Source organism: Stigmatopora argus, chromosome 12 (genome assembly GCF_051989625.1).
Source record: "Stigmatopora argus isolate UIUO_Sarg chromosome 12, RoL_Sarg_1.0, whole genome shotgun sequence".
Lineage (NCBI taxonomy): Eukaryota > Metazoa > Chordata > Actinopteri > Syngnathiformes > Syngnathidae > Stigmatopora > Stigmatopora argus.
The window spans coordinates 1,349,946-1,365,550 of record NC_135398.1 but is presented as its reverse complement, the minus strand read 5'-3'; the positions used below and the strand labels follow the sequence as shown (position 1 = coordinate 1,365,550).

At 38.9% G+C, this 15,605-nt stretch overlaps 2 protein-coding genes across 3 annotated transcripts in view; both read right to left on the bottom strand.

The window, feature by feature from the left end:
- itga6b (integrin, alpha 6b) overlaps positions 1-9,929 on the bottom strand; it is a 30,820-nt gene extending 20,891 nt beyond the window's left edge. For both annotated transcript variants that reach the window (XM_077614702.1, XM_077614703.1), the window contains exons 1-2: positions 8,759-9,929; positions 3,978-4,161 (exon numbers count right to left, since the gene is read on the bottom strand). In XM_077614702.1, coding sequence (XP_077470828.1) covers positions 3,978-4,147 — 170 coding nt within the window. In that variant the 5' untranslated portion in view covers positions 4,148-4,161; positions 8,759-9,929. The remainder of the gene's footprint in view (positions 1-3,977; positions 4,162-8,758) is intronic.
- A 36-nt stretch (positions 9,930-9,965) lies between these two features.
- metap1d (methionyl aminopeptidase type 1D (mitochondrial)) lies at positions 9,966-15,557 on the bottom strand. Its single transcript, XM_077614714.1, has 10 exons — positions 15,504-15,557; positions 14,348-14,490; positions 14,123-14,272; positions 13,902-14,050; positions 13,014-13,056; positions 12,783-12,946; positions 12,095-12,192; positions 11,968-12,015; positions 11,821-11,899; positions 9,966-11,688 (listed from the first exon to the last, which is right to left on the bottom strand). Exons 1-10 carry the CDS (start codon positions 15,541-15,543, stop codon positions 11,604-11,606), a joined length of 999 nt encoding a protein of 332 aa, XP_077470840.1. The 5' UTR covers positions 15,544-15,557; the 3' UTR covers positions 9,966-11,603.
- Between the last annotated feature and the right edge of the window lie 48 nt (positions 15,558-15,605).

Here is a 15,605-nt window from a genome sequence, read left to right as displayed (position 1 = left end):
CACATACATAAGTAGTCCACATACATTAGTCCACATACAGAAGTAGTCCACATAAAGAAGTAGTCCACATAAAGAAGTAGTCCACATGAACACGTAGTCAACATAGATAACTAGTCAACATAAATAAGTGGTCACGTAAATAAGTAGTTGGGTACAAAAAATGACTATAGTGGTTAACGGCCTATAGAGAATAAGTAGTCAACATAAACACAGTCAACACAGATAAGCAGTCAACATAGATAAGCAGTCAATATAGATAAGCAGTCAACATAGATAAGCAGTCAATATAGATAAGTAGTCAAAATAGATAAGTCGCGAACATGAATAAGTGGTTACATAAATAAGTAGTCGGATACAAAAAATGACTATAGTGGTTAACGGCCTATAGAGAATAAGTAGTCAACATAAACGTAGTCAAGATCGATAAGTAGTCGACATAAACAAAAGGTGACTGTAGCGGTTAGCAGTCTATCGAGTTTTAGTGCTAGTACAAGAAAGTGAACTATGGACTTTCATGGTGTGAATACGCCCTAACATTCATGTTTTGGAATTTGGCAGGGCACGGCACGCACTGTCCATTGACTCCATCCACAAAATGCTGTGGTATTAAGTATATCTATTTGATTGAATGGTGTTATTTCTACGAAATATGTTTTTCTCTGCTGTGACCCAAGTGACGTTGAGCTGTCGGCCAAAATCAACGGCTGGAGTGAAACGTTGACTTGATGCGTGTATTCATAGACGACTCGTCACCATTCATCTTATCACAGAGGGGCAGAGGAGGAAGCCCCCGCTTCGTAGGACCAGTTCACAGGAAGAACAAAAAAAAACAGATGCATACCGTAGTGCAGAATTACTGGGACACCAAGACCAGGGCAACAGAGTGACCATAATGGCGGCATCCCACTGAATTTATGTCCTGTTTTCTCCCCTTTTTACATGGCAGTGCTTCCCGGAGTGCAGCCAGTTGCTTAGCAACATCTGGCGGCGCCCTAATCGTAGCCACTGCGACTTCATCTCTTCTCAAAATGTCCGCCGGGAGCGCGCAAAATCTCCTGAAAAATTGCTTCTGCTGGGATGGATGTCAAACTTTGCTCTTTTTTCAAAGGTCGTCTTTGGTGTTGGATAATCTTACACGACCCGAGGCAGAAGAAAATCTACAGGACAAAAGCCTGACATTCACATTATTTGGTATATGTAAACCATATATGGGCAATTATTGAACTCCTCTGGCAAAAGTCGACTTTTTGCTAACGAATAAATTAGACATTTATCGTCTTATATGACTTTTGCATTATACAGACGCTCCCCTACTTACGAACATACGACTTACGAACAACGGTACATAAGAACATGTCTGCAAATTGTGTTTATGTCGAAAAATGTTCGTAAGTTTCTATTTTGTATTTTGCACAAAGTTTGCAAATCAATTGAATGATGCCATACGGTGCTACCGCATCATTTATGATGAAAAAAAGAAGAAAACTGTGCAATCGTCATTAGATCGCTTCTTTCGGCCAGTTTCTAATGCATAAATCTCTCTCTCTCTCTCTCTCTCTCTCTAGTATAAGTACTGTACATATTCTCTCCATTTTATTAAAAAAAAATTTCAGTATAAAGCAATGCGTGTTACTTATACAAGCCTTAAACATACAAATGCACTTATATAAACCTTCAATATACTCATATAGGCCTTAAACATAAATTATAATACAAAATATAGCACCGAATCAACTTACAAACAAATTCAACTTATGAACAATCGCTCGGAACCTAACTCGTTCGTAAGTAGGGGAGCGTCCGTATTTCATACCGTTAGCTCACAGACCAGTAGTCATATGCACAGTTGCCACCAGAGGGCGGTGATTTCTCCCAAGTCTTTACAACTAAATCCAGCACTTTCAAAACAAACCAAAGCCAGACTATTCATAACAGCAAACATTTAATTTGAGGCACTTTTCTAATCAAATGAGTCCATTTCGATCCACAAATCTCTTCAACAACTCCTAAACTTGAAACCCTGACTTTCACTTCCAAAGGTGACACACGCCTACATGTGCAAACACCCGCACGGTACGCAGACAGCTCCACCTCCCCTGCTTTCACCTGCAACAACACGCACCGCCGAAGGGCGTGTACACAACTCCTCAAAAATAAAATAAAAATGCGACTGAATAGGCGTCGCGCACGTGGCCGGGAGGGCGTTGTCACGAGAGGGTTGAGTGGCGGTGGGCGCCGACGGACACGCGCTCATCAAGATTGCATCACGTGCGATGGTAAATGAATAAAGCCATATTTTTATGATCCGTGGCGCTGGTTCCCGGTCTGCGTGGATATTGCAAAACAACAACGGCTCGCTCGAGCGTGCACACGCAGGCCCAACTTTGGAATCCGATGCCTCACCGACGCGTCAGTTGTGACTAAACCAGACGACGGCCTTTAAAAAGCAGTGGATAGAACTTTTAGGGTGGGGTGCAAAGACGGCGTCGATGGTCTGAGTTGGATGATTCCAAACGGGACACTACTATTACGTGCTGGCTATTAAAAATGTCAAATAATTAGCAATTGTTTTATGAGAGCTACTCAAAATAAGACAAGTCTAGAAGATGAATCACATCCCAACTGAAAAAAAGCAAGACTCATTTCGAATAAGTGCGAGTTAGCCATTTAAAATGGGACCAATTTGAGATTACCCATTTTTGCAATTTGCAATGAATTGCTAGTCAACTAGAAAATTGAGCCATGATTTGGTGCACTTAAGTATTGTACATAAATAAGGCAAAATGCTTCAATTAGTTTCTTGCTTTGTGCATTTTTTTTTCTAATTAAAGAAAAAAATAGCACTCAAATGATCAAATTCACGGTTTTCCGCCTGTTGGTTAATTTAACCATTTAAAATGGGACCAATTTGAGATGACCCACGTATTAACGTTTTTTGCAATGAATTGCTAGTTGACTAGAAAATTGAGCCATGATTTGCAAATTGACTTCAAAATATCACTTTGCACTCGCAAATGCCATTCACCTCGGTGAACTCATTCCCTACAAATCAGCAGTAAACATCCATTCCCTTTCAACGTCAGCGATTAGGTGCGTCTAACCCCGGCTGATCCGTCCGACCGTCGCTGCTGACCCTCCCAATCCACGCGGAGCAATACCAACGACTAAAAACACCCAAGTGGGTACACGGTCGATTGGTCGCCGGTCTTTTGGTCACCGATCTTTTGGTCGCCCAGAAGGTAAGTGATAATTACCATTTAAATAATTGCTCAAATTCCCTAAATACAAACTGTGAATTGGTATTTAGTCATAATTAATGCCCTAGTAATTATTAGGCTAAAGAAAAGCTCCAAATTTCCCGGACTTTGATTGTTTTTTGTTGGAGAACTTGTTAAGACCCTGACTGAACTGACGTTGCTTCTTAAAGGGACAACGCATGTACATACAAACTCTTCTACACTTACACGTCGGCTCAGTGAAACTGCTCATGGCCATTGTTAGCTTTTATTCATGCGTAGACCGTGTTGTTTTACCTTGATTTGTCGCCGGTCTTTTGGTCGCCCGTTGTCGCGGTCGGGGCGACCAAAAGACGGCGACCAAAAGACTGGCGACCAATCGACCGCACACGATGCCATTCACCTCAGTGAACTCATTCCCTACAAATCAGCGGTAAACATCCATTCCCTTTCAACGTCAGCGATTAGGTGCGTCTAACCCCGGCTGATCCGTCCGACCGTCGCTGCCGACCCTCCCAATCCACGCGGCGCGAAACCAACGACTAAAAACGCCCAAGTGAACCCTTTTCAGATGTTTCGTGATGTTCTCTCACCCGTGACGGCGCGCGAGTCTACCGGCTCACTAATAATTAAACCCCAACCGATAAGTGCGGACTTCTTAAACATTAACAGAGCACGAAAAGTCACCGATAAAAAAAAAACGGACCGACGTGTTTAGGAATAAATAATAAGGGCTCTCACATTCGCTTATCCGTGGGTTGAAGTTGTCGGTGCATGGCCATGGAGAAGCCGAAGAGGCTGTTGGGCTCGCCGTCCTTGCGCACCACGTCCTCGGTGTCCAGGTTGAAGGCCCACGAGAGCGGGCCGCATCCCAGCAGGAAGGCCAGCAGCACCCGCGCGCCGCTCGGCATTTTTCGGCGAGGTTCTGTTGGCAGAGTTTGGGGTTGAAAAGTAGAAGTCCTCGCGGCTGGAGGAACGCAGTGACACTAAGGGAATGCAAGGAGGGGCCGTCCACTTTGCTCTCGGGGACGCCCCTCCCTCCCGCCCTCGGCGAGACTGACACACACGCAAGCACGATAACCCGCGGTGGTCCCACGCAATCCGTGTGGCGAAGAAGTCCGCTTGTTAAAAGTCAAGGCTTTGCGAAAAAGTGATTAAAGTAGCAGCTTAAGATACGAGCTGTAGCTATTCAGCATGTGTAGCCGAAGGTTCCGATATATTGCTTGTCTGCACGCGTTGCTCCACCATTTGTGTTCGGTTATATTTAAAGGGTTGCAAAATATAGGGAACATTATATTTATCATATTTCACGAGAAAAAAAACTGCATAACTCAAATGCAAAAATTCCATCATTCATACGCCAGAAAAACATCTATTTTTGACGGTCTTTTTTTTTTTTTATCTAAGAATTGTTTAAATCCCATTTTAATGGAATCAATTATCCTCTGTATATATTAACATTGTTTTGAAATTTAAAAAAGGGAAAATCATTTTTGAAAATTTATATTCTAAATAAATTATAGTCATTAATTATAATCCTTGCCGTTTGGGTGATCACGCTTATCCGCACGGGGGTGCTGGAGCCTACTCCTGCTAACAAAAGTAGGCAGGATACACCCTGAATTATGTGTTAAGCTATACAAAGAAAATATATTATAAAAAGTATTCTTAAGAGTATATATTTTAAATAAAGTTACCATAAATCTTATGATTTTACGATTTATTTCAGATAAACTGAATTTGTTTTCAGCCAATTGCAGGAGAATATGTATATATGAAAAATATAAATGAGGAAAATAGTGACTATATTTAAAAAAAAAAATTCTAATAAATTGAAAAAGTGGAAAACAAGAAATATTTTCCAGTTTATAAATATAAGAAAATATATTTTTTTAAACTTTTTAGAAAAGCAAAAAAGGACATCTGTAACCACCCATTTTTGCTTTAGAAAACAATAATAAAATTGACTTCTTAGTGTCTCCACTTTGCCTTCTGGTTTTTGTTCCAATGCACATTCCAACATTTCCTAATCTAAATATATTCGTTAGCAACACCTATTAGCAAGATGGGCAATAAAATGGCAGACGGAGATAATAAAGACCGGACGTTGAAAGGTGACTCCCACACGATGTGACGTTTTGGGAGGCATTTCATGAGACGCGGCACTTGTTCCTCGCAACGCAACGTGTCAGCGGACAACGCTGGCTTTGTGTGCGCGCCGAAAAAAAAAAAAAACAGGACACGGCCAAAAAAACAGCGACAGAGAGAGACAGAGAAAAGCCACCCACATACTGTACAAAAGGCAAAAACAAGACAGACCATGGAAAGGCCAGATATAGCTTGAAATATGGGAAAAGTGGTGGTGCTCTTGTTGCTTTTTGGTTTGTTTTGAAGACTTTTGAAGCCATGAAAAGAGCGCCGATAATTGCGTTGCTTATCAGAGTCGGTTGGTGTGCAAAGGGAGAAAACATTCCCTTTCTGACCTTTCAATTGCTCACAAAGAGGAGCTGCTAGTGAAAGCCAGAGTTAACTGTTTAAAAAATGGCAGTCATTCAGTCCTAATTAGGTTCGAGCAGTGGTGGGCCGTCAGGGCCTTCGAGGCCTTCTCTGCTGGCCTAAGAAATATCTGAATCATATATTATATTTTGTCCATCAATACTAATTAAATAATTCCAAATGGTCTGTTAGCTTCCTTTCATTGCCTTTCCCCCCTGTTTGCACTGCTTCCAGATGTGTGTTTTCATATTGAAGCATTCAACCAATCACATTTCAGCCATTATTCGTTGCCAGGGTCAGAAATCTGCCTCAAGGCCTTCACAATCAGTTCTGCAGGCTCTGCTGCATTAAACAAGCGTCGCTAAGACTGCTGCTTTAACCAATCAGATTTCGAGTTGGCAACACCACATTGCCTTCTCGCAGGCGTAGGGATACGTCATCGCTTTCACCAACTATGATTGGCTAGTGATTAGCCAGAGCTACCAAACTGTATTTGGAGGGGGCTGCACAAGCAAATATATTGTTGTGTTAATTTAAAGCCATTTTCAAGACGGACTATGTCAGAAATACGACAGGACAGGCTCGACTTTTAGCATTAGCTTGGATGGCGATAGAAAAGAAGGAAGAAAGAAAGGAGGATGGATATTGTGTACAGTTAAAAAGGATTTTTGGTGAGTAAAATGTGGTTATATTCCTAAATAATATTTTAATTGGGGGCCAGGTTGTAATGTCTGAAAAGCTCCAGTATTTGTATTTAATCATTAAATGTGGCTAGGAAGTGGATTTTACTCAATTTTTGTGCATTGATTTATTGATTATTTTTTATGTGTCGCAGCTGTAGCTGCAGTAGAGGTTTTATAGCCATAAAGTAGTTTTTGAAGGTTGGATTGGTTTGTTGAAGGCGCTACGAGAAAATGCACGGACCGCCACTGGGTTCGAGTTCGATTCAGGTTAACTATTACGACTTGAATCGCCTTGTGATGAAATGCTATTTAATTAAGAAATAATGGGCTGACATGGTTGAACTTTTTGGACTATAAAGAGCAAGTCCAAATGTTTTGGAAAATACATTTTCATTCAAATATTGAACAACATGATCGTATTTACATGTTGGAAATGATATTTTTTCAGCGCGTTTTTGAAAACGTGACGGTTGTGTTTGTTGTTGAATCTGCAGGGGAGTGTCAGATTAAAAAGAGGAACAAGTTAAGTGTGTGTGTGTGTGTGTGTTTTTATGGTACTGTACAAATATGTGGCCTTGGGTTAATGATAAATCTGATAAACGTGTTTCATTTCAACTATGCACACAGCTGGTGAGGTAACACTAGATAAAATAAAATAACGATAACCATAAACAGAACGTACAAAATATTATGGAACAATTATTCTATATTGCAGTCCCCCTACTTGAAATAAATTAGACATCTATCATTGTCAATGGTAGTGAAAGCGTTAACTCTTTAAATGAATCCATTAAGTCACATGTGTCAAAGTCGTGGCCCGGGGGCCAAACTGGCCCGCCGCATCATTTTGTGTGGCCCAAGAAAGTTAATGACGAGTGCCAACTTTGTTTTATGATGAAATTCAAATGAAGATTGTAGATTATTTCCTGTGTTTCTTCATTTTGAATTTATAATTGCAAAAATTTGTACTAATTTGAATCTCCAAAAATGATCAATCGATTAGCACGATTGAGAAAGCTGTCAATTTATTAATCGATTAATTTTGGCAGCCTAGTTGGAAGACATAACGGCCCTCCGGATGTAATCGAAACTACTAAAAATTAGTTAGACACCCCTGCATTAAGTGTAATCCTATAATAAAAACATACGATTGTATGATGTTATTTGGGGTTTGTTTTGATTTATTTAAATTTCATGGATTTTGATTTTATTGGCTATTTTGCAATTACAGGTTGAGCCTAAAAATTTGACTAAATAAGTGATTGATTGCAAATTGATTGAGGAAAAAATATCAATTGGTGTTATCAGTTGACCATTAAAAAAAGTGAACATTTAATGTATTTTTTATTTTAATTTGTCATTTATTTCTCATCATGAATATGATTATTTTGTCATATTTACCTATAAAATTCCTCCTGCCAGTGCGGCCATGAACTCAACAAAAAAAAGTGTTTTATTACCGTGTGTGTCTTGAGTTAAGGTTAATTTTGCAGGAATGTTTGCGTGAGGTTGACTGTAAACTAAAGTCACCGGATTCCCTCTTAATTGCTAACCTTGTTTTTTTCATTTATGGACTCCTTCATTGCTTTGTTGTGTTTTTGCAATGCGGATTTATGATATTTTGTAACAAAATGAAGTGAAGATTGTGATCGTCAGAGTTGGCTAGTCAAGTTTTAAATATGACCAAACTAGGATGGAAGGTTTGAAAAATGTATTTATTGTTTGTCAGAAAGTCGTTTTTGTGGTTGCATCGGAATTAAAAATTGAGAATTTAAGCTCAGGTTTTGGTTATGGTACCAAAAATTTCCATTTTTATTTTAGTTATGGTCTTGGTGTTGGATTTTGGGGCCTATAATGGTCAAGTAATAGTATAAATTATTTTGTGCAGTTTATTTTTATTTTTTATTTTTATTTAGGGTCATTACTGACTTTTTTTTTTCATTGAATACTTATTAAGCTGTACTTAATGGATTTTTTTCTGCATGACTACTTTTGCTTTTACTTCAATTATATTATTTTGAAGTAGCATTTTTGGCTATGTTAGCCATCTTAACGGATAAATAGAGACATTCGACTCTAAACACAAGGTACGGTTAAGGTCAGATTTTTTTGTTGTTGCTTTGTGATTGGATCTGGCCCAAACCGGTTATACAGCTGAAATAAAACACCTCTTCACACATTTGACAAAGTTTTCATATTAGGGGTGACTTTTTTTGAAGGTTTTAGGTACTTTGACGACATCTGCCCTGGGAAGAAAACTGTCCGTGCCCGTGTTTTGTGTTTTTTTATGCATGTGTAAGGAGATGGATTATGAAAAAAAGCAGGTGTTAAAGGGAAACTCACCGTATTGGCGGCTTTACGTGGAATCCTGGAATTCCTGCGGCGCCCCCGAGCGGGATCTCGGCTAAGTGTGATAAATCGCAGCTTCAAATTTCACATGTGGGATCTGAGAAATGTGACACAAATGTTGTCGTAAGCGTTCTGTGGATAAAAACATGGAAATGGAATGGACATGTAACTACATGTACTAGTAATAAAAAAAATTAAGTGGATCGGATCATTTTGTGTTGGAACTTTTTGGGAATTTATTTGAGGAAGGCCCTTTTGCCACATGCTTGGTTAGGTGAAATCACTTTATTTTTGTAGATAATTTATAAAAAAATGACGCCTGAATTAATAATTAACAAATTATAAAGCATTGTGGCAATATGTAGCATAAATATATGAAAGTGATTATGAGGAAAAACAACAACTAAATGCAGAGAATCAGATTGGGGAAAAATGGGAACTCCTTAACTAAAATTAAAAAAAGTTAAAAGAAAATAATTAAAAAAAAATGTTATAAAAAAACCCTCAATGCCAAAATTTCTGGAATTAAGAGTTAGAAATCATGTATTTACTAAATCAGGTTGAGAAACTCCATCAAAATATATGAAATAATAAATAAATATATATAAAATATAAAAATAAATACAGACGCTCCCCTACTAACGAACGAGGGGAAAAAATGGGGACTCCTTAACTAAAATAAATGTTAAAACGAAGAGTTAAAAGAAAATAATTAAAAAAAAAAAAAAAAAGAATGTTATAGAAAAAACCCTCAATGCTCAAATTTCTGGAATTAAGAGTTAGAAATCATGTATTTACTAAATCAGGTTGAGAAACTCCATCAAAATATATGAAATAATAAATAAAGAAAAAAGGAATACAATTCATAGAATTTGATGTATGGCAAAAAAATATAAAAAATTAGCAACAGTGGACCTCTAGCTGTTAAATAAAAACAATGAAAAAATAAATATTTTTAATTTTGCCAACATAGCAACAACAAGCTTTAGAAACACTTAAGAGAAAGCAATTTGAAAAAGAAAATCTTGCGTAGCTATTTCATTCTTGTCATAACTTAGAGGAGCACCAAATGCCAAATTCTTTTCCACAAAAGGTGGGCAACGAGTCCCGACGTGCTGGAAAGGAATGAAGGATGAATTGCTGATGCTTTTCAGTGTGACTTCACCCCAAACCACCCGCCCGCCCGCCACTCCTCCCTCGCGCCTTCAATTCACCACCTTTAACAATTTGATGACCATCGTCCGATTCATATGTTACGCCACCGACTGAATCATGAAAGACTTTTATCAGTGTACTTCATCATTGAACATAAGATTAAAAAAATAAAAATAAAGGGTGTGACTCATTTCCTGGCTGGGTTTGTATTTGTGCCCAACCTACAAAAGTATGCAAGTGAAAAGTTGCAAAACAGGCAACCTCGGGGCACCTTTTTTTAATCACCAAGTTGGCTTAGCATAATTTCTCGCATAGTAGTCCCCCCCGCGCATAAACCGTACCCTTAAAATGGTTGAATTTGACAATTTCTCTCGTATAAGCCTCCCTGTGATTTACAAGTTTCATCTCCATATTCATGGTTTTAATAGGGAGTACAAATGTGTTACTTTGAAGGGAAAATCCTAGGAAAAATCATCGCATGTGAAATGGCAAGCACAAGTAAGCGAGTTTTATGCAATACAGACGCTCCCCTACTTACGAACATTCGAGTTACGAACAACGGTACATACGAACATGTCTGCAAATTGCGTTTATGTCGAAAAATGTTCGTAAGTTCAATTTTGTATTGCGCGCCTTTTTCCGAGTAGTGCTTCTTTCCGCCGCTAATACCGACGCCTGGCGCTGTGAGAGCTCAGCTCACCCAGCATCCACCTTCCTCTGCCCAGTTCGTTGCAGTGCGGAAGTGCGTGAACGTATCTCCAGTGCGCAAAGAACCTTTTTCATTTTTATCATTAAATATCTCGTGCATCCATTATTGAATATGGTTGGTGAAAAGCGAAAGGCTTCTATTGAGGGAGTTGTAAGGAAGAGGCAAGCCATTTCATTTGAAATGAGTGGCAATAATAACGAAGCTTGATGCACGTGAGAAAGTGGTGAGCGTTGCACGGGAATACAACTTGAATCGTTCGACCGTCAGTACCATTTATTAACAGAAAGATCGAGCAGCAGGACCCAAATATTGAACGTTGCACAAAGTTTGCAAATCAATTGAATGATGCCATACAGTGCTACCGCATCAAATATGATGTAATAAAAGAAGAAAACTGCAATCGTCATTATAGCTTCTTTCGGTCAGTTTCTAGTAAATCTCTCTCTCTCTAATGTATGTATACAGTACTGTATGTATTCTCTCCATGTTATTAAATGTTTTTTTCAGTACAAACCAATGCTGGTTACTTATACAAGCCTTAAACATACAAATGCACTTATATAAACCTTCAATATACTTATATAGGCCTTAAACATAAATTATAATACAAAATATAGCACTGAGCAACTTACAAACAAATTCAACTTATGAACAATCGCTCGGAACCTAACTCGTTCGTAAGTAGGGGAGCGTCTGTATTAGCGGCGGAAAGAAGCACTACTCGGAAAAAGGTGCGCAATACAAAATCTAACTTATGAACTTACAGCATCTCTCTCCGAACATTTTTCGACAAATGCCATATTCGCAGACGTGTTCGTATGTACCGTTGTTCGCAACTCGAATGTTCGTAAGTAGGGGAGCGTCTGTAAAGTGAAAGAGATATGTTACAAATGAAAAATGTGTCCTGTTGCTTTAGTTTTTTTTGTTTTTGCTCGATTTAACAATCCCTAACATTCCCATTTTGATCTCTTCACGTCAACGGTTGTCCTCTTCTGGCAGTTTAGTGAGAATTTCCACTCCGTCCGAAGTGATAACTACCGTGTGCTCAAATTGAGCCGATCTGCGCGAAAAACAAACAAAGAAAAAAAAAAGGAACAAAATGTCAAACCTTTAACGACCAGCGCGAAAAATAAAAAGGTAGAAATGTCAGACCGTAACGACGAACCCAAAAAATAAAAATAAAAAAATTCACCTTTTGTCGTCTAAGGACACCGCCGTCCACTTATCCTTCAGGATTCGATATTCTGGGGAGCCCTCCATCAAGATGGGTTCTGCCCAGGTGGGGGCGACAGAGAGTCAGTGAGTGGTTCCAACACGGGGGAACCGATAGTGGGCTCACCTATCGTAAAAGTCATCCCTTCGTCCATAGTGGTGTCATTGTCGTTTTCTGGAAATGAGGACAGGGCTGATTTAGAAAAGGCAAAAGATGGCGGCCAAAAGAAGCAAAATGTGCAAAGACGACCCACCGTGGTGCCAAATCTCAGGGTGGCCGTGGAAGTAGGAGCCGATTCCGTGGCCGATGAAATAAGGACATACTTGGAATCCGTTTGCGTGAGCTATTTTGCTGGAATGCCAATATTTATAGATAGCAGTTAGCAATTAGCACATCATAGTTAATCGGGATGAACGGCTGTGTTTATTCCAAATAGGCATTAACACGTTGCACCGGTCGTGTGTTTACGTCCATATTTTTGTCATTTTTGGTCTTTTTTTCCAATCAAAAAACACTGTCCGAACTACATATCCCATGATTCCATAGTGACGTCCAAATGGAAAAGACCATTACACGTGAGAAGACTTGTTGTACTTTAAAAAGGGGTGAAATGACTCAAAAAGGCATTTAAATTCTGAAAATGACTCCCAATAATAACACTTAAAAATATGATTTTTTTAATGGGTCTTTCTGTCCAAAACATTCACGACCACTGGTATATTTTAACCATTTTATGAATGAAGACTCTTGACCGTTCAACGGTCAAAATATTCACAAGTGGAACAAATATGATAAAAACATTTTTTCGAGCACAATTAATTGTGAACATGCCTTTTTAAAGTATAAGAAAGAAACATGAAATTGGACAAAATATGGGCGGACTTGCAATTCTGAGCATATTTTCTAATTCACTTCAAGCCAAAAATCGCACGAGTTCCTACCTGATGGTGTTCCCGATAACGCAGAGCGGCGCCCCGGGTTGGCACGCCGCGATAGCGTCATCCCTGCAACGCCTGGCCGTTTCCACCAATCGCCGGCCGACTTCATCCACCTGGCCGATCAGGAAGGTTTCTGACGTATCGCCGTGGTAACCGTCCAAATACACCTGTTGCGGGCAGGCGGAATCAGCCTCACGTTATCTTTTTTTTTGCGTGCCGGTCCATTCAACTTACCGTGACGTCAATGTTGACGATGTCTCCGTCCTGAAGGGGGCGACTGCAGGCAGATAATAAAAAAAGATGAATGCAGATTACAGAAAACCCCACTTATTGGCATTAAATTATAAATATTAATGGCTGTCACCTATTGGAATTGGACATCATCAAAAGGCAGCCAATGAGTTAAAAAGGAAAATGAAAAAAAATATTCCCCCTTACTACCCCATTTATTCAATTGAATTGAATTCAAAGCTTTATTGTCATTGTACATAAATACATAGACAGAAATACCTCGAGATACGGGCTTAATGCGTTGTGCGACCGAGCTCGTATATCAATTCACTCGTGTCTCAAATCAATTTTTCCCATATAAAATAACGAAATACAAATTAATCCATTCCCCCCTCTGAAAAACGTGTTTTTAATTGTTCTAATTCACCACCATTTGTCTCGTATCTCAAATTTGCTCGCAATTTTCCTCCTATTTCAAATTTCTTGTATGTTGGGACACTCGTATGTCAATATGATAATATAATAAATAAATACAATAAATAAATATAATAAATAAATATAAAAATAAATATAAATATAAAAATAAATATATAAATATAAAAATAAAAAAATATATATAAATATAAAAATAAAAATATAAAAATAAAAATATAAAAATAAAAATATAAAAATAAAAATATAAAAATAAAAATATAAAAATATAAATATAAAAATATAAATATATAATAATATAATGTCAAGAGATTACTGTACATACTTGCTACTTGTCAACATTTTTTGACAACTCTAGACACCAGGAATCCACCCGTGGCATAATTCGTGATTATTTTTCAAATGCTGTGAATGTTATGCAACTCCCAACCTCCAAAAGAATATAAAATATGTAATCACCTGTCAGGTATTCCGTGACACACCACGTTGTTGACCGAAGTGCAAACGGATTTTGGGAATCCTCCATATCCCAGCGGGGAGGGATAGGCATCGTGTTGGATAATTTCTTGATGTACGATAAAGTCTATTTCATCCGTTGTCATACCCGCCTGAGAAAAAAAAGGCATCAAAACGTCAATATTTTACACAAAGAAGAGCTGCGTTTTAGCGTCGATGCTTACTTTCAGGCTTCTCCCAGCCAATAGCAGCACGCGTCGAGCCAGTCGGCACGCTCCGGCGAGGCTTTCGATTTGCTCAGGGTTTTTTATTTCGATGAAGTCTGGCCATTCCGGGACCGAGCCGGCGCCGACGTAATCCGGGCGCTCGATGTGCTTGAAGGCAGGGATGAGAAAATGCGGTGGGAAATTGGCGAATTGGTTACAAAATGGCCCAAAAAAAGTCTTTACCTTGGGCACGGCGTAGGGAGGTAGAACGGTCGCTGGGTGAACGACATTGTGCGGATGGGATTCGGTCCATTTCCTCCAGAAAAAGTGGCGGCGTGGGTGGCACGGCTCCAAAGCGCGTATTCGGCGGAGGGCATCGGCCAGTCCTGCAAAACATGGAAAAATTGAATTTTCACGAAAGCTAAAAACTTCTGGTTCAAGCTGTAATTCATGCAACCATTCATGTGACTTAAAATGAGCTAACTCAGGGTTCGGGAAGCTTTTTGATGGAAGGAGCCATAAACAATTCATATTTTTTAAATGTTAATCCTTGAGAGCCATGCTCCGAATTTAAAAGTCAACATACATGAAAATGTGTGCCTTTTTTTAGTCACTTCACCACTTTTAAAGTACAAAAAGTCTCTGAATTCTTTTGACAACATTGTTACGTTGTTGCTAATCAATGAGTATCAATGAGAAAATCCATGCAAAAGAGTGTAATGAAAAAAAAATGATTAAAAGGCGCTGGGGTAGTGTCAACGCCATAATACCAACGTCACGCTCCTATTCCTGCACTTTCTCACCAGCAGTTTCCATAGTTTACCTCACAGGTTAGTGGAGAGCCATATCCACCCATCAAAAGAGCCATATGTGGCTCCCGAGCCATAGGTTCGCTACCCCTGAGCTAACTCAATGATGGCCTTTACAGTTTTACTTTATTAGGCTGAAATTGATGATTTGTTACCGATAATTTATTTGTGTTAATTTGTCAAAATCAATGATTGATCATAACAAGCAGTACAATAAATGCTGAATGTGGCCTACACGAAGCATGAAGCGATCTACGTAGTATTCAAACATGATAGTATCATGCTAGTATCAGATACTAACAGCATTATATACAACAATATCATTAAAAAATAAATAAATGAACGGTTGGGGGAAAGAGTTGCTATTTGCATAGATAATTTGAACAAGTTTCAACATTATAGAAGCAATTACGTTGTATATAGCGTGACAGTGATATTGTTTTCTGCAAATTCACGCGTACTCGACGACTATAATAAACGTTGCCCAAAGAAAATTACACGTTAACGTCGTGTGGTAAACGTAAAATGGTTGCTTTGTTGAAATTAGCGGTTATGTTTATCCGAAATGAGTGATTTGTTAAACTCCTTACTTGAGCTCGTTAGAAATGCAGCCGTGCAGTAGGACGCCATTACTGCTTCCGTCACATGGTACAGTCTCGTGACCAGTAGCAGCCAATCAGCAACAAGACAAT

Excerpts from the sequence above, each read along its gene's own strand:
- metap1d (XM_077614714.1), bottom strand. The coding sequence starts at position 15,543 with ATGGCGTCCTACTGCACGGCTGCATTTCTAACGAGCTCAA. Across the intron at positions 14,051-14,122 it reads TGGCTGGGAGAAGCCTGAAA|GCGGGTATGACAACGGATGA; the intron begins GTAAGCATCGAC and ends TTTTTTTCTCAG. Across the intron at positions 12,947-13,013 it reads TCGTCAACATTGACGTCACG|GTGTATTTGGACGGTTACCA; the intron begins GTAAGTTGAATG and ends TGCCCGCAACAG.